This window comes from Hyaena hyaena, unplaced genomic scaffold (assembly GCF_003009895.1).
Source record: "Hyaena hyaena isolate Hyena2069 unplaced genomic scaffold, ASM300989v1 scaffold_71, whole genome shotgun sequence".
NCBI classification, from domain to species: domain Eukaryota; kingdom Metazoa; phylum Chordata; class Mammalia; order Carnivora; family Hyaenidae; genus Hyaena; species Hyaena hyaena.
The window spans coordinates 955,063-982,544 of record NW_024080704.1 but is presented as its reverse complement, the minus strand read 5'-3'; the positions used below and the strand labels follow the sequence as shown (position 1 = coordinate 982,544).

Genomic DNA, 27,482 nt, shown 5'->3' with positions numbered 1-27,482 from the left:
TAACCCAAACCCTGCACGGAAAACAAATCTTAGGAGGCTGCAACCTTCCCCAAACAGGGAGGTAGGCTGGGATTAAGTGGGCAGCCTAGAGCAGGGGTATCTATCCCTAGTGACCCCCAATACCTCCTTGTCCTCCTCTTCCTCCTTGGAGCAATCTAGTGTCCACACCTACACAAGCCTGGTGGCTCCCAGACAGACGCCGCATCGGGAACAAACACCTGCTGGACACCAGCCTAGCCCCACCCCTCTGGGTCAGCGGCCCACTTCCGCGGCTCCAAGACTTACCGGAAACAGAGAATGCAGGGGTGAGGGTCCAGGTATCATCTTCAGGTCAGTCCTTGCTCTGGTGGGGCCTTCCCTAGTTCAGAAGGCCCCCTCCCTCCTGCCTACAGAAGTCGGGGACAATAGCCACAGCTACCCTGGGACACAGTCAACTCTGGACCGGCTCAGGGGAAATTAAACTCTTTCGGTGCCTTTCCCCAGCGCTCCCAGCCCTGCCCAATTTGGGTGGCTCCTAAACCGCACCTCAACCATTTGCCCTTTTAAAGGGTCAGGTCCCACATCCGCCTCCTCCCAAGGACATAACTGGCCCAGGAGAGACCTCAGGCCGGCTCGCGGCCCCCTTCACCCGGTCCCGGCGCGACCGGCGCCCCTGGGGCAGCGGGCTCTGGCTGGCTGCTGACAGGCGCTGCCCTGGCGCGCCTCCCTACCTGTCCCAGGTGAGCCGGGCCCTGCCCGCCACCGCCACCCGCTCCCGCCAGCCGCCCCGCAGCGCCCTACCTGAAGCAGCAGCCGCCGGCTCTCGGCGCGGCCGGAGGCCCGGGGCTCCCGGCACTCGGCCCGCGCGGGGGCCGGGGGGCTCCCCGGGGGCGGGGGCCCGCAGGGGGGCCCGGGCTCCAGAGCCTCGCAGCACACCAAGCTCACGGTGCAGCCCATCCGGCCGGGCGCCGGGCTGGCCCGGGGCCGGGGGCGGGGACGCGGGCGCGGGGGTAGCCGGCCCCCTCCCGCCCCCCCCCCCGCCCTGGCGACTGCGCCGCCCGGGGAGCCTCGCACGTCGGGGGGGGGGGGGCGCAACGACGCCCCCGGCGCGCCCCCGCCCGGAGCCTTCTGGGCCCGCACCGCCTGGTCGCCGGGGAGTGCGGGCCGGGAGAGGGGCGGCGACAAGGGCTCCCGGACGCAGCCGGGGGCGGAGGGAGCCCCGGGGACGCAGGGACTCGGGGGCCGGGGGAGGGGCAGCGACGAGGTTTCGGGGCCCGGGCGGCGACCGGCCGAGTCTTGGAGGGCGAGAAAAAGACCGACGGCGCGAAGGGGGAAGCAGGAAGCAGATAAGGAGAGACAGTGAGGGAGAGACCGGGAACACGGGGACACGGGGGACAAAGAGGGGGGCCGGAGCCTCTCCGCGGGGAGGCTGAGTCCCCCAGAGAGGGAGAGACGGGCAGAAGCCCGCGGCGGGACGGCGGAGCCAGGCTCGGCCTCCTCCAGTGCCACCGTCTCCAGGCGGTTCCTGAGCTCTGTGGAACAGTGGTCTTCGCAGATGCCTGCCCCTCTGTTCTCTGCCCCCATCCCTAGCCCTCGGGGCATCCCAGCCTAGAAAAATGAGGACGCGGAGGTGGGGCACAGCCAGGGCGGGAGAACACTCCCCACCTGGGCAACCCAGATGGCCGGGTCTTGGATTACAGGTTCACAGTGGCTTCACTTCCATTCTTTTAGGGGTGAGTGCGGCCCGAGCAGGGTGGCACTGGCAACCTGGAGACTGAGGTGGGGAGGGGAGGGAGATGCGTGGTGGGACCCTGCCCCCCCCTCCCCACCTGCTCCGCAATTCAACCGAGACTCTCGGCAATCACAGCCTCTCTGTGCCGCCTGGTGGCGACAAGGAAGAAAGGCAAGAGCCAGTGACCCTGATGGGAAAGGGAAGGAAACCCGCATATGGGGGCAATTGCAGCTATGGCTCTGGGAGAGTTGGTGGCTGGCCAACAAGTGGACCCCATCCGCCGGAAGGGCGCCATCCCCCAGCTCACCCATTCTGCGCTGGGGCCCCGGGTCCTGCCTGCCCCACATCTCCCCCATGATTTTCTGCTCCTCCCGCTCCTGCTGGGCTGGGCCTGAGTCACTTTCCAGGCGTCACTCTGGGAAAGGCTGTGCAGGACCCTCGGTCACAAGTGACAGGCTTAGACTGCAGTGCCTGGCTCTCCATCTCCCAGCCAGCCAGGCCTTCCTGGGTGAGTAGCAGGGAAGGGGTCTAGGGGTGGCTGGAGAAAGGGGGCAATGCTGGGAGCAAGAGACAGAGGCCTGTGGGATAGAAATGAGAGACGATGAGGCACCTCTAGGTGTCTATGGATTTCATGGTGAATCTGGACTGGACTGGAAGGGGATGCAGAGACCCTCGGTCCACCCCTTGGTTTATAGATGGGGAAACTGAGGCCCAGGGAAAGCAAATGATAGCCCAAGGTCACACAGTGAGTTAGTAGCAGGGTCAGGATGGAAACCCAGGGCTCTTAACATCCCCCTCAGTGTTTCCCAAACACCATCTCCACCCACCCTCTCTCATCTACTTTTATTTCCCTCCCCTTCCCCCTCCACTGTGTCCCCTCTTTCTTCACTCCTATCCCCCCCCACCCCACTCCCCTGGGAATTCCAGCAACAGTGGCCTGAAAGGCAGGACCCCTGGGCTTTCCCATGCCTGGTCTTTATTCCAGGTTACATCAGGATAAGCACTGGCCCCCAGTGGCCACAGTATTCCTCTCTGAGCCCCAGGACCCACTGGGGGAGGATTCCCCGGCGGGGGGAGAACCACAGGATTAAAACCAGGTGCCCTGCTCCCCACACCCACCCTGCATTCTGGCCCAGTCCCAGCTCTAGGGCTTCATTTTACTTCTGCCTCCCTTTCCTCAAACGACACACATTTTCCACTCAGCTGGAGGCCAGGAAAGGATGAGTGATGACTGCTCTGGCTGGGCTCCCTGTGGGGGAGAGGGGTGACCTTCCCTCAGCCCAGTGTCCTCGTGGCGTGAGCCCTAACAGGCCGTGCACATCAGGTTGCCCTGTGTGGGGACACACAGACCTGAGTTCGAGCTCTAGCTTCTCCACTTGGGGCCTGGGTAGCTCAGTCCATTAAGCTTCCAACTCTTGATAGCGGTTCAGGTCATGATCTCGCGGTGGTCATCTCATAGTCATGAGATCGAGCCCCGAGTCCAGCTCCTCACTGGGCATGGAGACTGCTTGAGATTCTCTCCCTCGGCCCCTCCTCCACTCGTACTTTGTCTCTCTCTCTCTCTCTCTCTCTCTCTCTCTCGCTCTCACTCTTGCTCTCTCTCTCTCTCTCTCAAAATAAATACTTAAAAAAAATTTTTTTTTAATGGAGTTAGTGACCTTTTAGGCTATTATGGGGACTGAATAAGACAAGGATGTCAGGCATGGAACATAGGGCCTAGCACCCTGGGACTGCTCCATGGTGTTGTGAGGCCCATCCCATCCCCCTCCCCCATGCTGGCCTACAGGGAAGAGCTGAGGTGTTTATCCTACTCCCCTTTGACTCACTGTGTGACTCTAGAAATGTCACTTTCCTGGCCCAGGCTCTGATTCTTCCTTGTATAAGAAGACAATTGAGCAGCTGAGCCCAGAGGCTGCTTCCTGGGCTGCCCCCAGAGCCGCAAGGAATCACATCAGTTTGAAATACTCATGGCAGAAGAAGGGGCCATCCTCACCAGGAACCTGAAAGGTGAATGTTCCCTGAGAGGTGTTCTGAGTTGAGCTGGGGGAGAAGTGAGGGCTCCTGGGACTCGCTCCGCCAGAGCCCCCGCCCACCTGATGCCTGATGTCCACCATCCCCCCCCACCCCCACCCCCGCACCCGCCCCTGCAGCTGCTGTTTCAGCCATCCTCCAAGGCTACCAGGATGGGCAGCCTCCAGTGACAGACGCCAGCGCTGAGCTGCACAGACTCTGTGGCTGCCTGGAGCTGCTGCTGCAGGTGATCCCCCGCCCCCACCCTCTTCCCAGCCCACTCTCTCTAGGCCCCCATAACCAGGAGGGACTTCCCAGAAACTGAGGAGACACCACCGGCCGCCTCAGCACCCTCAGAGTCAGCAAGCCCTTCCTGACATCGAACCTCACTCTTGGAGGTTGACATTGTAGCCTGGGACACGGGGGGGTGGGGCAGGTAGGGCAGCCACCCTGCTCTGAGGACTGAAGTCTCAGAGGCCAGATGTCCTAGGGCTGGACCTTTCTGCTATTGGTACTTTTGTTGAGCGCTTACCAAGGACCGGGCAAACCCTTTCTCATGCCCCGCCTTGTTAAATTCTCATTCTTTTTCTTTTTAAATGTTTATTTACTTATTTGTGAGAGAGGGAGAGAGCACAGGCACACAAGTAGGGGAGGGGCAGAGAGAGAGAGGGAGACACAGAATCAGAAGCAGGCTCCAGGCTCTGAGCTGTCAGTGCAGAGCCTGATGCGGGGCTTGAACCCCAAACCATGAGATCATGACCTGAGCCGAAGTGGGATGGTTAACTGACTGAGCCACCCAGGTGCCTCTTAAAATACTCATTCTAACCCCCTGAGGTGTTTGATGACCTTACCATCCCCACCTACACACACATACCCTTCCTCCTTCTCTGTGTTATGCACATGTGTGTGGTGTGAGTTTACATGTGAGGTTGGTAGGATGCCAGTCTACCCCCCTCTTTTGCTGCATTGCATTCACATTGACCTCCTTGTTCTTCCTAAAGCACACCAGCAATACACCTACCTCGGGGTCTTTGCACTTGCTATTCCCTCTGCCTGGAATGCTCTTCCCTTAGAAATTTGAATGGCACAGGGGCGCCTGGGTGGCTTGGTCGGTTAAGCATCCGACTTTCACTTAGGTCATGATCTCGCGGTTCGTGGGTTCGTGCCCTTTTTCTTGTTCTGTGCTGACTGCCTGCTCAGAGCCTGGAGCCTATTTCGGAGTCTGTGATTCCCTCTCTCTCTGACCCTCCCCTGCTCACGCTGTCTCTCTCTCTCTCCTAGAAATAAATAAAACATTAAAAAAAAGGGGGGGGCGCCTGGGTGGCTTAGTCGGTTAAGCGTCCGACTTTCGCTTAGGTCATGATCTCGCGGTTCGTGGGTTCGAGCCCCGCGTCGGGCTCTGTGCTGACTGCCGGCTCAGAGCCTGGAGCCTATTTCGGAGTCTGTGATTCCCTCTCTCTCTGACCCTCCCCTGCTCACGCTGTCTCTCTCTCTCTCCTAGAAATAAATAAAAAACATTAAAGAAAAAAAAAAGAAAGAAAGAAAAGAAATTTGAATGGCACAATTTCCTTTGGATCTGGACTTTGAATAGTATCTCCTCAGTGAGGCTCTCTCTAGCCACCCTAATGCAAATTTTTAAAACATACACACACATACACATACCCCAAATCACAGGCGCACTGCCACGCATACATAACACATGCTCACATACATTGCACACGCCACACACACCTCATACACACGCCACATACGCACATGTGTGCACACACCACATGCTTTCTATTCTCTTTCCCTGCTTTATGTTTCTCCTTAGCGGGCAGCACCACCTACCATACTCTATGTTTCACTTACTCTGTGCATTGTCTGTCTCCCCTACCAAGGTCATGAGGTCAGTTTGTTCACTGCTGTATTCCCAGGGCACAGAACAAAGGCTGACACATAGTAAGTGCTCAATAAGTACTACTGGAGTGAACGAATGAGAGCAGCAAAGGCTCAGAGAGGTCCTGCGCCTTGCGCACTGTCACACAGCCAATACGGGCAGAGCCAGCTCCTGAAGCCGGGTCCGTCTACAGTAGCCCTTCTCCCTCCATTCTCAGCGCACCAAATGCAAGGTGGGCTCTGGGAGGGAACATTTCCAGGCTCTCCCTTCCCTGGTCTTGCTCCCAGTTTGACCAGAAAGAGCAGAAGAGCCTCCTGAGGCCTCGGAAGGACTACTGGGACTTCGTCTGCACTGGCCTGCGGCGACAGCGGGGCAGCACGGAGCCGGCCCGTTTTGTCCACTCACAGGACAAGGTATCCAGAGCCAGGTGGCAGGGAGGCTGGCCTCAGCGTGAGGAGGTCCTGCCTCCAGGCCCTTGATGGGGATGGCCTCCGGGACCCCCTTTTGTGTTAACCCGTTCCCGCTCTGCTGACCACAGACCCCTCACCCGGTCTTCGCAGCCCTCCAGCTCCCCCTTCTGTTCCCAAACAGCACAAGTCCCCATCTTGTCTCTCTGTCCTGGCTGATTTCCTTCTCTTCTAATACCACCACCCACCACCTCCCCACCTTCCCCTCAACCTTCCCACATTCCCCCCACCTCCCCACCTCCCCCCACCTCCCCACCTCCCCCTACCTCCTCACGCCCCCACGTCTCCACCTTCCCCCTAACCTCCCCACCTTCCCCCCACCTCCACTACCTCCCCACCTCCCTCCCGTCTCCCCACCTTCCCCCCACCTCCTCACCTCTCCCCCACCTCCCACCCCCCCCACCATTCCTGCCCCTGTGCACTCTGCAGTTGAAGACTCCTCTAGCAAAAGGCCGTGCCTTCATCCGCTTCTGCCTAGCCCGCGGACAGCTGGCCGAGTCCCTGCAGCTCTGCCTTCTGAACCCAGAACTCACCAGGTGCGGCTGCTGGGACATGGGGCTCCTGACACCCCCCGAGCCCACTGTCCATCCCCTGTGGACGATGCCTCTTTGCCCTTGGATGGATGGGTTAATATCAAGGACAACTAAAATGAGAGTCATGAAAGAAAAGTCCCGGAAGAAAGGGCAGACGGGACATCAGAACCCCAGAGTCCTGGTAGCACCATGATGCTTAAGCCTCTTGCTCCCCAAGGGCCACAGCCCTGCCTGGGAGACCATCCCACTGTGGTGTATGGCAGAGGCAGGTTCTCTGGGGGTGGGGGTGGGGGTGGCCAGAGCACCAAGGCCAAGCACCAAGTACCAAAGGCCAAGTCTGCCAATTACTGATAACACAGGGAATGGTATGGCCCCCGGAGCCCTCTGGTGTGCCCTGAACTCCGGGAAGACCTCCTGGATTCTCTCTATGCTCTCAATGGAGTGGCCTTCGACTTGGACCTGCAGTGGCCGGACCTAGATGAAGCCTGGCCCATGTTCTCAGAGTGAGTGGGTCTCGCATGGAGGGAAACCTCTTTTCAGTGCCTTCCTGCTGTTTGACCACCACCCAGCCCAAGCAGGCTCCAAACTCAGCGTCCAGCCCCATCGGTTCTTCCCTTCTTGCTGTCTCAGTCCCTGATTCTCCACCTCCCCAGACGTCTGTTTTCCCAGCGTGATCTATCACGTCACGTGATGCTGCATAGAGCGCACGCTCACTAAAGAGTTGTTGGATGGCTGTGGTGGGGGGTTAGAAGGACAAACACATGGTGGATGTTAGGACGAGCGGTGGGTGGGGCACATGGATGGACGGGGGGGGGGGTGCTTACATGAGGATGGAAGGACCCGGAAGGTGGGAGGGCTAGCGAGATGAGTGGGTGGGTGGGAAGATGGGATGTCCTGTGGCTGGACACCAAGGCCACTGCTGGAGAGAGCCCCGTGGCCCCCACCTTTCTCATTTGTAGGTCCTGTTGTTCCAGCCGGACCCAGGGGAGAAGACCCAGAAAGACCAAAGACTCCCCAAAGCAGGTGCCTCTGCCCAACTTCACTCTGATTTGCCTCTTCTGTCTCTGTTGGGCCCCCCAGGATGGATAGTAGCCGAGCAGACAGACAGAGAGGCCAGTGTGTAGACCTGGGGACTGCGTAGCCACAGGAGAAGAAAGGGCGCATATTCCCAAGGTGGTGAAGATCTCGGGAGGAGAGGGAGACCACTGGCACCATCTGCAGGAGCCTGGGGCCCAGGAGAGGAGGAGGCGGTGGGGAGGGTAACCAGAAGTGTGTAGGATGCACATCAAGGAAACAATCTCCGTTGGACAATCTGCAAATGTCTCAGCTCACTTGGAGCGATTGAAGAGCCAGATTTCTGGGTGCAAATCCCAGCTCTGCCCCTAACAACCAAGGCCCTTGGCAAGGTACTTGCCCTGCCTCGCAGGGTGATTGTGAGGAAGCCCAGGGACAGCCTGCATGTAGCACAGAGCAAGGCCCTTGGCCACATGCCCTGTAAGTGGTAGCTCATGGCTATCGTCATTTCCCAATCTCTCTCTGCACCCCACCAGCTTCCTAGCACCAGGAACAGACACCGTGAGGACTCAGCCTCTGCCCAGAGTGGGGAACACATTGCAAGACAACCTGTTAAGTGCAGCGATGCAGCCATGCACAGAGGGACAGAGGAGCACAGAGAAGGCTTCTCAAGAGAGGTGACTCTTAGCTGCTGTCGGTCTGTTTATGCTTTCACCATAACCCTACAAGGCAGGTGCTATTATTCCCATTTTACAGACATGAAAACTGAAACACCAAGAATTTCAGGGGGCAGGGTCAGAGGAGAGGGTGGGGAGTCGAAACCAGATGCCTGCGGAAGACATAGGGGAAGGGAGGGAGGGAGGATAGGAAGGAGCACTGAGAAGCACTACCGCTCCCTGACCAGAGATCAAAGCTGGGGCCTCCCATCCACCTGGGGCAATGTTAACATTCTGATTCTTGGGCCCTGAATCAATATTCCTTTAGATTTATAAGGGAGGTCTGTGGCCTCTCCAATGCACTAGGTTGGCAGATTGGTGCTGAGAGCGGCGATGGTTTGGGGGGCTTCTCTGCAGATCTCAGCTGCACGTGGAGACCCTGCAGGAGTCCACCCAGAGGAGCCACACACTAGCCAGACCCGCTGTCTGCAAGATGCACCCCGGGAAGGCTGGTTAGCGGGGCTCCCCGGGTCCCAGCCACAGAGGCATCTTCCTCCCTTTCTGGAAAAGAAGAGAGAAGATCCCAGGAGCCTCAGGTCTCCCCAGGGCATGTGGGAACCATCAGGGGAGGAACTCCAGCAAGCCCAGAAGGGAGACCCAAAAACTGGGACCTGCCTGGAGATTTCAACACCCAGCATCCTGGGACAGGGAGAGAGTTCCAAGGAGGCTCCAAAGGAGGTGATAGGGACAGAGACTGAGGGCAGAGGGGTTCTTCCTGGTGCGGAGGGGACTCATGAAGGGGGAGCAGAGCGCACTTGTGTCCACAGGCTACTGGCCTCCAGCCCCGCAGGGACAATAGAGGACACAATGTCAGGGAGCCAGCAGGAGTGGGAGGTACCTAGCATTCCAGGGGAGCCCCAAATCCTCTGGGGCTGGGGATCAAAGGAAGACTTCACCCCAGAGAAACCACAAGAGGAAACAAGAGTGACCAGCGGGACCAGGAGGAAGGAGCGGGCAGAAGTGGCCTTGCAGGATGTGGTCAAGGTGAGAGCCGTGGAGCCCAGTATCTGTCTCTTTTCCCCTCTCTAACCTGGCCTCCAGGTGGGACTCTTCATGGGGGGGGGGGGGGCGCATCCCAGCCCACAGATCCATTTTGATTGGTCTGCACAGCGTTATTATTCCCTGAGGAGGTCTTCCTGAGGCCACCACAGTCCCTGCCTCTCCCCGTGGCCTCCCTCACACCAGGCCCACTTTACTCACCTGTACTACCTGCCTGGGCCCTGGGGGCCTTGGAGCCTAAGACTCCCTACCCAACAGTTCTTTGGGGGCAGTCACCCGTTCAAGTTCGGTAGCCCTGGTTACTGGCAGATTTCCCACCAATGTCTAAGTTCTGCTGTTGCAAACCCCACCCGGCTGCTCTGACTGTAAATGCTTCTCCTGGAGATCCCCAAGATCGATTTCAAGCCCCGCTTCAGCGCCCTCTCCAGCCTTGTCTTCTGTAGCTCTCATCCTTCAGCAAAGGAAGAAATCTTTCCCCAGTTCCTTTGTCTCTCATTTCCCTGTTCCCTGTTGCACAGTCCCCTATCAGTCTCTTGAACCATGATCATCATCCTCTCCCAGGGGCAGGCAGAGCCGGGCCTCTCCGCTCCCAGAATCCTGAATCCTGCCCTGAATCCTGAATCCTGCTGTCCTGAATCCTGCCCTCCACCCAGTGGCTGCCTCCCACAGCCCCGGGGTCTCATGGGGATGTTTGTCAGGTCACACCCGGGGCTGGGGTCTCTGCCCTCCTCCTTCAGCTTCCCTCTCTCTTCCTTTGCCTCCCACCCCCAAGAGCCTGAGATATGGGCTCCGGAAGACCGAGGAGCGGGCCCAGCACCAGGAGCAGCTGCTGAAGAAGAAGGAAGGGGAGCTGCGGACGCTGCAGGAGCAGCTCAGCAGGTAACCTTGGCAACCGCCTGCACAAACAGGTGGGCGGCAGAGGCCAGCAGGACAGGAGCTGCTCCCGGCTCCTCCTCACCGTCGTGGTCACACCAGCAAGGTTCTGCTGAGCGCCTCCGTGCATCAGGCCTGTGCTGGGCACGGCTTTGGGACGCTGAGGCGCTGAGGCTTTCAGGGCACTACTCCTGGAGGAGCTCCCGCCAACCTCTCCCCTGCCCCTTGCTAGCCCCTTCCTCACTGGCCTCCCCAAAAGCCTCCAGGAGGGATGTGTGCCTCCTGTCCCTCCCTCCCCTCCCACACTCACCTTTGTCTCTCTGCTGCCTCTTCCCCTGCCACTCCCCTCTCTTCTCAGCCCAGTCTCCCCCCTGCCCCTCCACACTCCTGCCCCTTCCGTCTCCATCTTTCCTCTGGTCCATTGTCTCTCATTTTCCTCTTCCCTGTTGCACAGTCTTCTTTCACTCTCTTGATGCACAATCATCATCCTAACTGTCATGTACTGAGCATTTACTACGTTCCTGGCACCCTTCTAGACGTTTCCCCTCAACACAGTTATGAAGTAGGTTCTCTAAGAATTTCCATTGTATAGATAGGAAAACTGAGGCTCAAAGGTGCCACACAATTCACCCAATGTCACTAGTTAGTGGAGGAGCTGAGGTCTACACCCTGGTAGCTGATTTCAGAACCTGTAGACTTAAACAAGAGCCCTCAGCCAATATTTTGAGTGCCTATATTTATTTCAGTCTGTCACTCCCCGTCAGCTACCCTCACCTCCACCTTCTCCAACTTCCTGTCACCACATTAACCTCAAAGGTCCAGAGCATGCTCTCTCAGTGTCTGAGTTTCTCTTTCATAATTTTAAAAAATATCTCCACCATGCAAAGATCTTCCTTGGTCTGACTCCATCTCTCTGTCTTTCTCTCTCCCTTCGCTCTGTGTGCCTCAGGCGGCCCACCTGCCCCTGTCTCTTACACATGGCTGACCCCTGCCCCAGGGCCAGAGGCACCAACCCGAAACCCCATGATAGGCTGGGTAGCTGTGATTCAGACTGAATCATGGGGCATCTTACTGACTCTCTGCTTAAAAGGCTGAAGCACACTATAGGCCCAGAAACCAACCCAAAAAGGCCCCCGGGGGCTCTTCCCCCAACACACTCAGCTGAGCCTGGCGGTTTGGTCAGCAATGATTCCCATGACTCAGGCCCTAGGTGAATGCAGGGGCCTTGCTCACCCAGGGGCCTTCTCTGGGAATCAAGACAGGCTGGAGGGAACAGCCAGGAGGCTCCAAGGAGACCACCAGGCCCAGGCTGCTCCCTTAGCTGGGGGAGCCCCCGTGCCACAGACCACTACTTCGCCACCTGTCGTCCAGTCCATTAGCCATAGAAGCTCAGCTCTGTGCCAGCCCTGTTCTATGCACCAGAACCCCTCCCGTGGACAAAACAGGCCAAATGCCCAGTCTTGTGGAGCTCACCATCTAGTGGGGAAAGCAATCGATAAACACGATAAGCAAGTTAATTGCATAGAACATCAGATGTGACAAGTTCTAAGAAGAAGAAAACTAAAGCAGCAAATGGGAGTGTCAAGGGGTAATATTAAATGAGGTGATGCAACCAGGGAAGGCCTCCCTGAAAAAGTGATATTGGAGTTAAAAACCTGAAGGAAATGAGGAGCGGGCTGTGTGGGCATGTGATAGAGGAATGTTCCAGGCAGAGGAAGAGCAAGAGCAAAGGCCCTGGGGCAGGAATGGGCATGGCAGGTCCCAGGAACATCACGGAGAATCAGTGGAGTAGAGGAATAAGAAGAGGTAGGGGGAGGTGAGTTAGGTAACAGGAGACCCTCACAGGTCATCAAAAAGACCTGGGCTTTGACTCAGTGAAATAGGAGCCACTGGGAGTTTGTAGCAGAGGAGGGACACGATGTGACCATTTGCTTTAATGTTAAGTAGGTTTGCTTTTTTTTTTTTTTAACAATTCAGTGGGTTTTACTGTATTCATAAAATTGTGCATTGATCGCCACAATCAGTTTTACGACACGCCAAAGAGAAACCCTGTACCATTGGCATCCACTGCCTTTCCCTCCCAACCCCTTAGCCCTAAGCAACCGCTAATCTGTCCCCATAGATATGCCTGTTCTGGGCTGATCTGGGCTTTCAAGGGCTGGAGCCCGCTGCTCTGTGGAGCTAGTCTATAAGGAACCAAGGTGGAAGCAGGGACTCCGATTGGGAAGAGGAGGGCAGGGTGCCTCTGAGTGCTGTCCAGTCACGGAGGTGCAGAGAAGTGTGGGATTCTGGACTCACTGTGAGCCTGGACCTCCTGGGGAGGAAGAGGGAAAGACGGAAGTCAGGAATTACTCTCATTTTCCAGCCTGACCAGCTGGAAAGCTAGAGTTACAGCTGACGGTGGGCTGTGGCAGGGCTGGCTTGTGGGGAAAGTTCAGGAGTTGAGGGGGAGAGCATGTTAAGTCTGAGACGCCCTTTGGACATGGAGTTGAGCAGACAGTTGAGTGTGGGGCTCAGAGGAAAGGCCTGGGCTGGGGATCTATGGGAGAGTCGTCAGAATGAAGATAGCAGAGCAGAATCTCCTGTGGCCAGGAGGGTGCGCTCTCTCACCTCCTAGGATCCTGGGGACTCGGAGGAACGCCTCACTCCAGGGGAAAGGGGCCTTGGGCATCAAGCTGGGGGCGGCTGTTTCACTACCACCAGATAGAAGTGCCAGGGAGCCCACTCGGTCAGCACATAGTATATTGTGACTCCATTGCACCCTTGAGCAGGGAACAGAATAGGCAGTGTCCTCTCTCACAGACCTGGGGACACCGACACTAGATCAAGAAATAGAAATGGGATGTCAGGTAGTCATGGGCACCGTGGGAAAAAGAATCAATCCCGGAAAGGGGCTAGAGACAGGAGATTCACCTAGGTTAGGAGTCACAGGGTTCCTCTCCGAGGAGGTGACAGTTGAGAAACCCCAGCCACTGGGAAAACTGGACTGTGCAAAGATCATGGGAAGAGTGCTCCAGGCAGGAGCACCAGCAAAGGCAAAATCCCAGAAGTGCACTTGGGGAGAAGCAGGCCCATGTGGCTGGGGTGGACAGAGACCCCTGTTCTGTGGAAGCTGGAGCAGAGCCTTGTGCAGAAAGTGGAGAGCCCCACGGTTTCAGGATGACTCTGTCTGTGGTATGGAGAATAGACAGAAAGTGGTGAGGGTAGAGCCTGTGGGTGCAGAGCCTGGGCTGGACACATAGGGGAGACAGCTAAGCCTCAGGCCTCAGCAGACCAACCCGGGGCTATGAAAATACACTTGGACCTGAGCTATGGGGCAACCAGTACCACTTCCCAGCTTCCTGGCTACAGCATCTTGAGAAACTGGCCTTCCCTCTCTGGCCTTTGGTCCCTGATTTGCAAAAGGAGATAGTTGGAGCTCTAAAGTTCCTCCTTCCAGCTCAGATGCTCTGGGGGACCATCTTTGCAAGCAGGTAGGTTTCCTCTGCCCCTGGGTGAGACCTCAAAGCAAAAATGATTAGGGCAAATATAAGTGGAAAAGGTTTTCAGAAAGAATCAAGCAACATCCAACATCATACTTCCCGCCCTGCCCCCACTTGAGCTCCTTTGAGGCACACCAAGGGCTCATGAGGATCCATCCCTTGCTCCCACTTGCTGCCCACTCGGCACTGGTGCCATAAACCGCTGGCGACCATACCTCCACGTAGACAAAAGTGTGTGGAGGCAAATAGAACTTACGGCTTGACAGGCCTGCACCCAGATCTCTGCTCCCTCCACGTTTCAAACGATGTGACCCTGGACAAGTGTTGTGTCCTCTCTGAAGTTCTATTTACTTTCCTATAAATTATGATCATATCACCTGCCCCCCCCCCATACTTGTGAAAATTAAAGGAAACAAGGCCATAAAGCACTAAGCTCAGGGCTGGCATGTAACAGGTGCTCTAGACTTTAATTCCTTCCATGTCCTCTCCTGCACCCAGAGTGTCTGTCAGCCCCTGCTGGAGATACTTTAGTGGCTTCCCATTGCACTGAGGTTCAAGTCCACTCCTCCTGGGGCCACTGAGGGAGGGATCAGACCCTGCCTACTTCCCACCTCATCTCTTGCCGACCCCCCACCTCCTGCAACTTCATGGTATCCCAGCTTCCCTAGTCTTCTTTCAGTTCCTCAAACAAGCAAGTTCTCGCCAACTTGCAGACCTTTCCATGTGACCTTCACTGGCTCTGTTTGGCTGACTTCTCATCTCTTAGATCTGCTTAAATGTCACCTTGTCTCAGAAGCCTTTCCTGAGCACCCTCTCAAGTCTCTCTCCACCCCTCATTTATCTGTCATACACTTAGCTTAATTATGCTATTGGTCTATCACTTGTTTTGACCACTGCCCCGAACCCACTTTAAGCTCCACTAGGACCCATAGGCCCTGCTCACTTCTTGACACCTCAAACAGCCACTGGGACACAGATGGTGCTTAATAAATGTTCCCTCCCACCTCAGAGACACACACTAACCGTGGTGCTCACATCGGGGCCCGCACTGGCCACACCAAAGGCCTTGAGATCAGTGTGCAAGTAAACTAGCTCAGGAAGATGAAATGCCAGTATCAAGAAATAAGGATACTGAAGACCATGGTGTTCATTAAAATAGACACAGCCTCAGTCCAGCGCCTGAGCACAAGAACACCCTTCCTAAGGCTGCAGGGACTGGTCTTTTTGGAATTTCGGTGGATATCTGTTGTCAGTTTGATTTTACAGCCTACCCAGCTTTCTTCTCTGAGGTGTGCTATGCAGTGGTGTTGTAAAAATTCATAATTCAGTTCATTGGCAAGCCTTCTGCAAGCCTCAAACACACCGAAGCCCAGGGGTGTGCCACATGCGCACAAACACACACACACACACACATCCTGAGGTCACAGGATGTGTACCCACCTTTGCAACACCCGCCTTATCTGAGCAACGGAGGGAGGGGCTGGGACCCGGGGCTGGCACCTTCTTATTTCTAGTCCAGTAGATTTCTTGGAACCTTCTAGGAAGCCACCAAAGACAAAAAGAAGAGGCAAGAATAGAGCTGAGGAGATTCTAAGCCAAAGCTGAAACAAAAATGTAAGGAAGCCACTTGTTTAATATTCTTTTCTTAATTTTCTTAAAAGACAATGCACCATAGTTTTCCAAAATATTTTAAAACCTAAAAAAAAATCACCCTAAATCCTATACCACTTACCCCACTCCCAAACCATCCATCATTCTCAGCTGAGCAAAGCCCACCCAGCCTGGGGTCCCACACACCCACCTTCACTCCAGAGAGCCATGCAGTTGTGAGCATGCCTCTCAAGACCATTACATTTTAAAATGGAAATGTTAGAAAAGAAAAGAAATACAAACAATGGAGATGTTGGCTCACCTTCTCTAAAGGAACACAGGAGGCTACACCCTGTTTTCATTCCTCTGAACGGTTGGTAAGGAGTCAGCCTGTGGATGGGATGCTAGCCACAGTGCTCAGTTTGGTGTGTGGTCTGGCATGTTATGTATGTCTGTGAGTATGTGTGGCCCAGGAGGGTGTGGGGGGTGGAGAATGTATGGAGTGTGTGTGTGGAAGGGAGAGTGTGTGTGCTTGCTATGTGTGGGGTGCTAGGAGTGTGATGTGTGTATGTGTGTTGTCTATGGTGTGTATTGTATTATAAGTGTATGTTTGTATGTGGTATGTGCTATATGTGTGTTTTGTATTGTAAGTATGCTGTGTAAATATGTGGTGTGTTGCAAGTGCATGTGGCGTGTTGTGGTATGTGTACTGTGTGTTGTGTAGGACAGCGTTTATGTTGCTGTGTAGTGTGTGTGTGTAGGTGTGGTGTGTGTGTAGCATGGGATGCTGTGAGGGCTGTGGAGTATATGTGTAGCGTGTGTGTATAATGTGAGTATATGTGTGATGTGTAAGGTATGTGTGTATTGAAGGGGTGTGTGATGTGTGCATGCGCGCACATCAGCTATAGGAGATACCACCAGCTCCTCCCAGGAGCTCCCTGTCAGGTAGAGGCCCAGCCTAGCTTGGTCACAAATGCTGAGAACTGAGTCTTCCTTCTGTGCCCAGGTGTCAGGAAGAGAGGGCCCGGCTGCAGACAGAGCTGGAGCAGAAGCGGCAGGAGGCCGAGAGGAGGGACGCCGTGTATGAGAAGGAGCTTGGAGGGCAGCGGGACCTGGTCCGTGCCATGAAGATGAGGGTGCTGGAACTGATTCAGTAAGGGTGGACGCAGCGGGGCAGGACTGCAGAAGCGGGGATGGTATGGGATGTAGAGAGACTGGGGAATGAAAATTCTACTCCGCTGAAAACTACAGAGCAGGGTTCTGAACCTTTATGTATGCTGACTCATCTTTTAGCCACCCCAACTGTTCTCCTCGTTTTATAGATGAGGAAACTGAGGGTCAGAGAGGCTGACTTGAACACCAAGGACATATAGCATATAAATTGCATTGAGTCCTCTGGCTCTAAGGCACACCACCACTCCAACCCACCCCCACATACACACATACCTCCTAAGGTTAGGGGAAGGGAAAAGAGCCCATAGATGGGAGAAGGATTTGAGAGAGGAAAAGGGGAGGTTAACCAAGAGGTAACCATATGTGCTACACTTGACTGCCTGGTGGACTTCCTCAGACCACTTGGCCTGTGGGTCATCCTGGGTCAGCTGTCCTAGGTTCCAGAGGCTGAGCTCACCAGGATGGATTCCAAACCACTAAGCCACTGAGGAATGGAGGTATGTAAAGCCTAGTTTCTCCCCTTCAGTCTAGTAGGGAGCTAATGCTACACTTTGACCCAGTTCAGGAAGCAGGACCTATTGGATTCAGGTTTCATTAGAATTAGAGGGGCTAAATCCTCTTGCACAAAATCCAAGTGATATTAAAGATGAGAGAAGGGAGAAGTCAACCTAGAAAGAACAAAGAATTTAAGGAATGATCTCCTCCAAGGAGCTGTCAATGGGGAGAAGGGGGGGGATATAAAAAATTAACCATGTATCTCACAAAAGAATTTAAGGTATCCAACAATAAAAGACATATATGTATATATAGGTATTGTGTATATATGTGTATACACACATGTATACATATATGTCTACATACATGTACATATATACATGTGTGTATATATACATATACACGTGTGTGTGTGATTGTTAGAGGAAAATAGATGAAATGGAAGAGGAAAAAATTCGTACTTTTGAGGTGTTAGGATCGGGGTTAGAGTTAAAACTTAGCTCTGAGCATCTTGGCAGAATCGAAAATGGAAACACAGGAAGTTGCCTAAATGTCACTATGCATTCCAAGGATATATACCAGTTCGTCAGGCAAGAAAGATGTTTTTCCTAGTGTTAAAGAAATTCATCACAAGATCCCAAGCTACATAATATAATGTCCCTTGCAGGAGCATCATGGAAAATATGGTTCTAAGCAGAAAGGGCAGGGGGGAGGGCAAGCTATAGAGGCTGACTTCTGCATCAAGATGGTGGACTGATAACACATCATCTGTTTTTCATCCTGAGATCTCAGTAGAATGATTGTAAAAAATAAATAAATAGATAGATCAAATTTCTAATATAGAGAAAGGTGGAGGAGCCAATCACAGATAAGAGATTTCCAGAAGCCAGAAATTGGATGAAGAAGTAAATACTGGATTTAGCCCAAGTTAGAACTTCAGGGGCCAGAGGCACCAGGAACACAGATGGCAGAAATGAGATAAGGGACAGCCATCAGGAATATTGATTGATAAAGTCACTGGAAAGAGCAGTGTACACCTCCTGCTTTCAGCCTGCTTCCCTGACTTCAGAATATCAACCCTGAGGAGTCTATCTCCCAGGTGAATAATTAAAACTTCCTTCACTAAAGAAAGTTAGATGCCCCAAGTAAACAACAGTGTGTTCTGGCATTTGACAATCTGAAGTGGCAGGTAGCTCCCTGCCCCTTCCTAAAGGGAAGCCACAAGTCAATCACCCTTGTCCACTATTGAAGTTCCAGTGGCTTAAACATGAAATGGTGACCAAGGGTCTCCAGATGTTTGAGAAGAATCTAGAACATAGAAGAGACAAAGGTAAACAAAAAAGATCTGTCTCCCATGAAATAGGATGATGTGAAAAGTGACCTACAAAAGATGAGAAATGTTCTTAGAAATTAAAAATATTTCTGAAATTTTGTCTTAACTCTTGAGGATTGGAAAAGAAAGAGGAGGCTATCTCTCAAAATGTAGAATAAAAGGCACAAAAAGATGGAATACATGAGATAAAAAGTTAGAAATACAAAGAATCATTCCAGGAGATTCACTATCTATCTTCTCCAACTGACAAGAATTCAAAAAATTTAAAAAAAGGTAGAGAATAAAATGGAGGAGATTATCAGAAGAATGAGAGACTTTCCAGCCTCTAAAGGTTGCAGATCTTCAGATGTAAAGATTTCACTGAGTAACCAACACAATAAGTGAAAGGGAGCAAAATCCATATTGAGATACACCATTGTGAAATCTCCGTAAAGCAAAGATGAGGACAATATACTCGAAGACACGTCACCTATAAAGGAAGTAGGACACAGAAAAACATGTTAAGAATCAATGGTGTAATACTTTCAAGTTCTGAGGAAAGCTAACTTTTGCCCTAGAATTCTAGGTCCAGCCCAACTATAAAACAAGTAGAGAAGGTGATATAGGAAAAGACATTTTTCAGGAAGACAGGTTACAGAAAATTTACCTCCCACATGGCCTTTCTTGGGAAGTTAATTAAGGATGTGCTTCAGAAAAACAGGGAAGTAGGCTTGGCTTACCAAGAAAGGAGAAGATGTGGAATTCAGGAAACAGTAGCTCTAGCCCAGGAGAGAAGAAAAGGGAATTTCCAAGATGACAAGTGGCTGGCAAGCCCAGGGAGCAGTAAGTCCAGGCTGAAGCAAAAGTGTTGAGGACTGAGGAGGAAGGCCTCTGGGGAAAAAGATAATCAATAGCATACCTGATATGACGAAGAATTTGTTGAGGAGAGGGAATAATTAGGCTGTGTTAAAAGTAAGTCATGCAAGGACTTTGCAAGGAGTAAAGAAAGGTAATTAAAAAGTCCTGGAAAAACAAAAAACTTCCAAGGAAATGTTAACAACACAGTTCGCTCTCATTGAAGCAATATGCTTATATATTTTCTAATAATGTAAATACTATTTATTGATTTTTTCAATATTAGAACAACCTAAAGACAAAGCACAGTAAACATTTGTAATTATAGAACAAATGTAAATGCTATCATCTAAACAACATGAAGTACATAGAATAGAAACCAATAGAAATTTCTGTGAAGATGGAAATGGTCTATATTTGCCCTGTCCAGTACAGCAACTACCAGTCATGTGTAGTCACTGAGTACTTCAAATGTGTCTGATGTGACTGAGGAACTGAAGTTCTAATTTTAGTTAATTTTAACTAAATTAAATAGAAATTTAAGTAGCCCCATGTGGCTAGTGGCTACCATATTAGACATTGCAGGAATAAATAACAAGTAGGAGGTGGGTGAAGGAGGCCAACTGAAGAGGAAGGGATGCTGGCATCATCATATTACAGAATGGCAGTCAAGATGCTATCTGTGCTCCACAGATCGAGAGAGAAATAAATGTGTGAGTATATTCTGTAAAACTACAATAGTAATATAGAGGAACCAAAAATAGGAATATAGCCACATGGGGAAGAAGGATGTGGAGTTAGTGGGGATGGTAATAAATAAGCTAAGTCCTCTGACATCAAGGTAAGGAGCTCTGTAGAAGATGTTCTCTCTCAATATATCAAAAAAAGAGGATATGAGCATATTACTTAAGTGTGGAAGTAATATGAAAGAGAAAAAGCTAAAAGTGTAAGAAGTGGTTTGCCATTGAGAGTAGAAGGAGTAGGGAGGGTGTCTATTACCTTTTGGTAGAAGTTCTTTTTTTTTTTTAAGGTTTTATTTATTTCTAGGAGAGAGAGAGAAAGAGACAGCATGAGCACGGGAGGGTCAGAGAGAGAGGGAGACACAGACTGAAACAGGCTCCAGGCTCTGAGCTGGCAGTCAGCAGAGTCCGACACGGGGCTCAAACCCACGAACCGCGAGATCATGACCTAAGCGAAAGTCGGACACTTAACCGACTAAGCCACCCAGGCGCCCCTTTTGGTAGAAGTTCTTCTGTACTGTTGGATTTTTAAGTCATGTGTATGTATCATTTTTATTAAAAACAAAACAAGAAGACTTTAAACCCACATTCCTAAATATCCTTTAAAAACAACAACAGTGAAGATAGTTTTGCAGGAGTATAATATGCATAACTACAAGTGCCAAATAAAAAATAAGGGCATCATAAGAAACTGATGGTGGCTTCTATGATCAGGGAGCACTCCTTGGAGGAGGTGGGATATGAAGATTCTTAAACAATTGATCGAGGTTATATTGAGGGACGGGGTCTGGGGTGTCACCATCCATCTTCCCAAAGACTGCAGACTCATCACCTCTTGTGTGTGTGTGTGTGTGTGTGTGTGTGTGTGTGTGTGTGCGCACGCGCCTGTCTCATGATCTCTTCATTTCTTTCTTTCTCTGTCACTATGTCTGTCTCTCCATTTTTCTCTGTATTTGTCTCTCCCTCTCTGTGTCTCTGTCCCTGACTGTCTCCGCATCTTTTTCTCTTGGCCTTTCCCTTTCTCTCTACATTTATCTCCCCACCTACCACTCTATCTCTCTTTGTCTCCCTCTCCAACCCCCTGATTTCCTTTCTCTCTTGACTGCTGTCTCTCTCTGTCCCTCTTTGTCTCTCTCTTGTTTTCTGTGTCTCTGTCTTTCTGCCCCACTGTCTCTCTTCCTTTACTTGTTTCTTTGCGTGTGTCCCTGTATGACTCTCTTTCTCTTTCTCTCTCTCTCTATCCACCCCCCCCCCACCTTGGGCTCTGTGTTTCTCTTTCTCCTGGTCTTGGTCTCTCTACCTATATCATCTCCATCTTCCTGTGTGTGTGTGTGTGTGTGTGTGTGTGTGTGTGTGTGTGTGTGTGTGACCTCCATCCACTCATCAGAGAGAAGGATGACTTGTGGCAGAAGGTCCAGCATCTCTCTTCCATGGCCCCTGGATGCTGTGTTGACTGCAACAAGGTCTTTGGCCGGCTGTCTCGGCGGTACCCGTGCAGGTAATGGGGAGAGCACAGAATTTTTTCTCTGGGACAGCACTGTTTCCACCAGCCCACAACACTCTACCCACTCTGGGAAGGGAGATGTCACAGGAGCTGGGTGTTTATGAAAGCCACTTAAAGCTGACCATTCACTTTACACAACATTTAGCCTAGACATGAACTAGAACAGTGGAGGAGAATCAGGCAAGCAACAGTGTCTGGAAGATGGGACAGTGCCAGCCTTCCGAGAAGAGACTGATTAACAGGCTCCTGGTCTGGAAGAGATCTGTACAGAGGAAGCTGCTCCCCTCCCCTTCCTCCGGGAACACAGTGGCAGGACAAGCCGAGAAAGAGAGGGAATGAGGGCCAGCAAGAGAACCTGTGTTGACATTTAGAGGACTCTGGAGGGGTTGGGGCACTGGGACACCCTTTAGGAAAGGGGAGCCCTCCTGGGACGCACCCAGGGCTGCTCTGATGGGAGAGAAACATCCTTCCCTCCCCCATACACACCCTCGAGCTCCCCACTCTTCCCACCTCTGCTCCTAGGCTCTGTGGAGGCCTGGTTTGCCATGCCTGCTCTGTGGATTACAAGAAGAGAGGGCGCCACTGCCCACCGTGCTCCCAGAAGGGAGGAGCTCAGGTCGACCGATGAGATCACCCAGGATTGGCCACCCACCCCAACCCATCAGCTTCCTCCCCTCCGCCCTTCCCACCCCTCTGGTCTGACCAGTCCTGCCTTTTTTCTAAAAGGTTGGTGACCTAAGGCCAATAGCACTTGTGTGAGCATTCTGTGGTGTGGGAGTGGAAGGAGCCAGGCTGGATGCAGGAGGCAGGAGGCAGGTTGGAAGCCTGCATCCACCATCCGTGAGCTGAGTGACCTGAGAGAGCTCACAGCTGCCTGGGCCTCTTCTGCAAGTGAGAGCACCAGGCACCATCCTCTCTAAAGTTCCTCCGGGCTCAGAATGTCCTTGACCAAGAAGAAGGCCCAGGGGCTCTGACATTCTTCCCCACTCCCACCTCACCCATCCCACCACTCACCACACTCAGGAGCACCCTATCTGCTTTGAAGGTCTGCTTTTGTTGCGTTTTGTGTTTAACAGCTTTCTTGAGTTACTATTGACATTTAACACACTTCACATAAATTGTACAATTTGGTGAGTCTTCACTTTAATATACACACATGAAACCATCACCATACTCAAAATAATGAACATCATTCCCATCATTCCCAAAGTTTCTTCATGTCCTTTGTAACCTCTCCCTCTTCCTCCTCTCTCCCTGGCACCCACTTATCTGCCTTCTATCACTGGAGACTAGTTTTCCACAATTTTATATAAGTGGAATCCTAATTATGTTCTCTTTATTTTCTGCCTTTCAATAGTCCCTTTTTACTGTTGAGTAGTATTCCACTGCATGGGTATACCACAATTTATTAACACATTCAGTTATTGCCAGATATTTGGACTGTTTCCAGTTTGAGATTGTTATAAATACCTTTCCTATAACCATCTGTGTACAAAACTTTGTATAGACATTTTTTTTAAAGATTTTTCTTTTTTAAAGTAATCTGTACGCCCAATGTGGGGCTTGAACTCACACTTTCAAGATCAAGAGTTGCTTGCTCTACCCACTGAGCCAGCCAGGTACCCCTAGACATTTGCTTTTATTTCCCTTGGGTAAATACCTGGGAATGAAATTGCCAGGTCCTATGACAAAAGTCTATGTTTAGCTTTTAGGAAACTGCTGAGTTGTTCCCAAACGAGTTGTGTGTTGGCTTTTCCCACCAGCAGTGTGTGGGGGTGCCAGTCACTTCACAGGGCTTCTGGTTTAGTGAGCAGGAGAGGAAGCTCAGACGAGAGGCTGGGGCTTCTCTGTCCTTCCCTTCTAACACTGTGGTGACTCGGTCAGTCTCAAGTTGTGAGTGCCTGGACGGAGGGGCTAAGTCTAGGTGACTTTCTATGCTGTGCTCACTCAACTAGACTTTAATAAAGATAGTTATGAAGATTTTTGTAGCTTTATGGTACAGGATCCTATCCCCTGACAGCCCAAGAAGTCTTATGCAAATTATGTGTCATTCACTGGACACCCAAATGTGGTGCTTCTGAGAATACTGTTTCCGAAGAAGCGTGGGCCCTACTCTGCACCAAGGGGATTAGCTGCCCTATCTGAGCTCCAGGGCAGACTTTGTGGCCCCAAATAGGCATGCGTGCTGTTATGCACATCCCCTCTGCCTCACACAGACTGCCAGAGCCTCTGTAGCAGTTGGGCAACCTTGTGGCTCTGACCAGTGCCTGTGGACCGCCCCTTGGGGTCAGGGCCACCCAGAGTTGCATCCCATTACCATAGCATGGAGCAAGAGTTTTGCAATAGCAGTTCCTGCCCTGGAGAGCTGGTAAGAACTTCTCCTTAGCAAAGGCTACAACAAGGTGAGGGGCACGGAACGGAGGGAGTGGAGGAGGGCAGGGCTGGGGCTCTGGAGCAATCAGGGCAATAGAATCCCCCCTACCCTAAAGGACAGCAATCCCTTGTCAAGGATTAGATTTGCTCAGATACTTTTATTAGGTTCTTATTATCGTGGGAGATATCATATTCTGGTAGAACTCTACCAGTGTCAAGTTCAGGTCTGCCTGAGGAATTGATGGGAGAGAAGAGAGCTAGCAGAAGCCAACGTTCAAAGAGAAGGCAAGGTGCTCCTGGACAAGAATTTATTGGAAGGAAATCGGGGGCCAGAAATAGGGGAGCTTGACCTTCTCCCTACTTGGGAGGGATGGAAGGTCTATGCTGAGGACCAGCCTCTAGCTCAACACTGCCCCCCTAAGAGTTCCTATCAACTCCAATGAAGAGCACAAAAGCTCTACAAAGACATTGGAAGAGCTTGTTAGACCTTGGCGATCCCCTGGCAAAAGGTTCTACCAAGGGTACCAGTACCTCAGCAGTGACCCCAGCACACATGTCTAGTGCAGCAGCACGCAGAGGAGTGCCCAGGAGACACTCTCAACAGACTCCCTCAGATTCCTGGAGAACACCTTATAGGGAGATGAAGCCCTGAATGAGCACGGAGGGTTTAAGCCACTGCGATTTGGCTTTATTGCTATTGATGTGACTTCATTCATGCTCATAGGCTGAAGATACCCTAGGAAATTTTGGCAACATAATTATTTCTTTAAATTAGATGTCATTCAGATCCTCCAATGTACATCAATCCCCTACTTTGTCAACTCATTCAGTGCTCAACAAAATTACATGAAGCACCCACAATATGCCAAACAACTGTGATTGGTTTGGGGATACAAAGACTTTATATATATATATATATCATACTTATTATATATAAAATCCCTGCTTTTAAGAACCTCACAGTGGGGAGGAGGGAGCAGCCAGAGATTACAAACTCCCTAACGAAGCCATGATAGAGGTAAGCCCCAGGCGTGGGGACAGCACAGAGAGAGGGCTGAATTCCATACAGGTCATGACTGGGCTGAATCTAAAGGGTAAAAGGAGAGGCACCTGGGTCACTCAGTCAGTTAAGCATCTGATTCTTGATTTCCACTCAGGTCATGATCTCAAGGTTTGTGAGTTCAAGCCCCGTGTCAGGTTGTGTGCTGATAGTGTGGAGCCTGCTTGGGATTCTCTCTCCCTGTCCCCACCCTACTTGCATGCACTCTCTCTCAAAATAAATAAATAAACTTAAAATTTTTTTAATTTTTTAATGTTTACTTTTGAGGGGAAAAAAGGAGACAGAGCGCAAGAGGGGGAGGGGCAGAGGGGTGGGGTGGGGAATGCAGATTTCAAAGCAGGCTCCAGGCTCCAGAGCACAACGTAGGGCTCAAACTCAAACTGCAAGATCATGACCTGAGCCAAAGTTGGATGCTTAACTGACCGAGCCACGCAGGTGCCCCAAACTTTAAAAAATGTTTAAAGGAAAATAAAGAGTTGGCCAGACCAAGAGGGTAAGGAAGAACCTTCCAAGGGGAAGGGAAATGCATGCCAGGCTCTGTGGGGAACCAAACAGTTCTTTGGGGAACTGCAAGTACTTCCCTGTGGCTATAGTTAAGGGGTCAGGGGGATGTGGCCTGAAACAAGGCTAGAGAAGTACACAAGGTCACATGCAGAAGCACCAGGTGCCCTGATCAGGAGGTGGACTCTACCTGAAGTCAATGGGGGTCCTCCAAGGGGTTTAAAATGAAAAGAACATGATCAAATTCACACTTTTGCTTCCAAAAGTTCTGAGAGCAGAGTAGAGGATGGTTTGAGGGGGAAAGATTTAAGGCAGAGATCACTTAAGAGTCTAGTTGTAACTTGTGGGGATGAGCACTGAGTGTTATGTGGAAACTAATTTGACAATAAACTATTTGTAGAAAAAAAAAAAGAGTCTAGTTGTAGCTGTCATGGCGGTGGGGGTGGTGATGTGGTGGTGGTGGTAGTAGCAGTGGTAGTAGTAATAGTAACAGCAGTCACAAACAATGCCAAGCACCATTCTAAGTGCTTTATAAATACAGACTCATTTAATCCACGTGACAACACTATAAAATGCAGTGGGTGTTTTCAATAGCCCCATTTTCCAGATGATGAGACTGAGACCCAGTGAGACTAAATAACTTCCCCAAGGTCTACAGTCCAGCTCCAGAATCCACAGCTATTGCATGAGGACTACAGTAGTTTAGACGAGAGACAATAAAGTATTGCCTAACGCTGTCAGGGAAGATGGCGAGGAAGTGATAATTAAGAGAGATGCTAAAGAGATAGTCTCTGAGAGAGGGGTGTGCCCGGGGCAGGCCATTTCCAGTTGGGCAGATGCCAAGCTAGGAGGGTGGGGTTGGGATTCCGAGACTGGTTTTCTACCTGCTGAGCTTGTAGCACCTGTGGAGCTTCAGCAGAAAGTTTAAGAGGTGGCCGTGTGAGGAGTTGGAGCTTAGGAGAGAAGTGTAGGTGGAAAGGCAGGAGCGAAAGGTGTGGAAGACTCTGACCCTTATTGGGTGGTCGCTGAAGCCAAGATGGGGCAGGTGTCTGGCCTGGAGAAGACAGGGAGAGAGGAGGACCCAGGCAGAGCTCCGAGGAACATTCAGATTTGAGGAATGAATTGAGAACTAATGACCCAAAATAAGACGAAGAGAGAGAGATGCAGGAGGAAAAAGAAGAGAATAGGCTCAATGGGATTAGATGCTACAGAGGTCAAATAAGACTTGAACAATAACCATTTCCCTATAAATACAGTTACAGGGCATACAACAGACTGGAGGAAAATATTCTAACACAATTGGCAAACATAGCATGAATGGATAGGATAATGGGTCCTTTTGTAAACTGACAATGGGAGAATAAATTGATACAGTCTTTTTATTGAAGGATGGTTGACATATAATGTTACATTAATTTCAGGTGTACAACACAGTGGTTCAGACAACTCTTTGCATTACGCCATGCTCACCTCAGTAAGTGTAGCCCTCATGAGCTGGCACAGCCTTATCAAAATTTAAATGTGCACCCATATGACCCAGAAAAATTATAATTAAGTGACACAATCATGCAAGTTCCCAAAGACTGACATCCAAAGATGTTCGTAGCAAAATTTAAATATTCATCCATAAGGTAATTATCAAATAAATCGTGATACCCCCGCACCATGGACTAGTACCCTGTCACTGAAAAGAGTAAGATAGATCTATATGCACTGATGCGTAATAGGTCCGTGACAGCGTAGTAAGGTGCAGGATGATATATGTAGTTAACTATCATTTGTTTTAGGGAAGGAAAGAAGGAAAACATGCTTGTATGTGCATGGGGGAGAGTCTGGAAAGATGGACACAGCGTATATGTGAATCTAAGGATGGAAAGAGTCCTTTCTGTTTGACTCTGGATGCTTCTGCAGTGCCTCTATTCTTCACAATAGTCATGCTTTGTTTTTACAATATTAAAGTGGCTTGATTTCGGAAAAGGGCTTATGGGAGGCAGTGACCTGAGGTTGTTGGTAATGTTGGCAAGAGCTGTGTCAGCAGAGCGATGGGAAAGGAGCTAGCTACAGCGGGCTGAGGGGTGAACAAGAGGTGGTGAGGTGAAGACAGTCCCCACGTTCTCCGGAAGTCTGCCTGGTGAGGAAAGCACTGGGGGAGTGGTAGCTGGAGGGGTCCTCCAACAGAGGGAGAGCTAGAAGGA

The 27,482-nt window shown here is 51.4% G+C and overlaps 1 protein-coding gene across 1 annotated transcript; it reads left to right on the top strand.

Moving 5' to 3' along the window:
* Positions 1–3,678: 3,678 nt before the first annotated feature.
* RUFY4 (RUN and FYVE domain containing 4) lies at positions 3,679–22,775 on the top strand. The gene is made up of 12 exons (XM_039233196.1): positions 3,679–3,718; positions 3,862–3,968; positions 5,888–6,013; positions 6,497–6,603; positions 6,960–7,103; positions 7,560–7,623; positions 8,688–9,314; positions 10,102–10,208; positions 16,281–16,427; positions 21,237–21,347; positions 21,876–21,969; positions 22,080–22,775. The coding sequence occupies exons 1-12, from the start codon at positions 3,679–3,681 to the stop codon at positions 22,110–22,112; spliced, it is 1,707 nt and encodes a 568-aa protein (XP_039089127.1). The 3' UTR covers positions 22,113–22,775.
* Positions 22,776–27,482: the final 4,707 nt, after the last annotated feature.

Coding starts and splice junctions, on each gene's coding strand:
- RUFY4 (XM_039233196.1), top strand. CDS start 3,679: ATGGCAGAAGAAGGGGCCATCCTCACCAGGAACCTGAAAG. Junction 10,209..16,280: donor CTGCAGGAGCAGCTCAGCAG/GTAACCTTGGCA, acceptor TTCTGTGCCCAG/GTGTCAGGAAGAGAGGGCCC. Junction 21,348..21,875: donor TCTCGGCGGTACCCGTGCAG/GTAATGGGGAGA, acceptor CTCTGCTCCTAG/GCTCTGTGGAGGCCTGGTTT.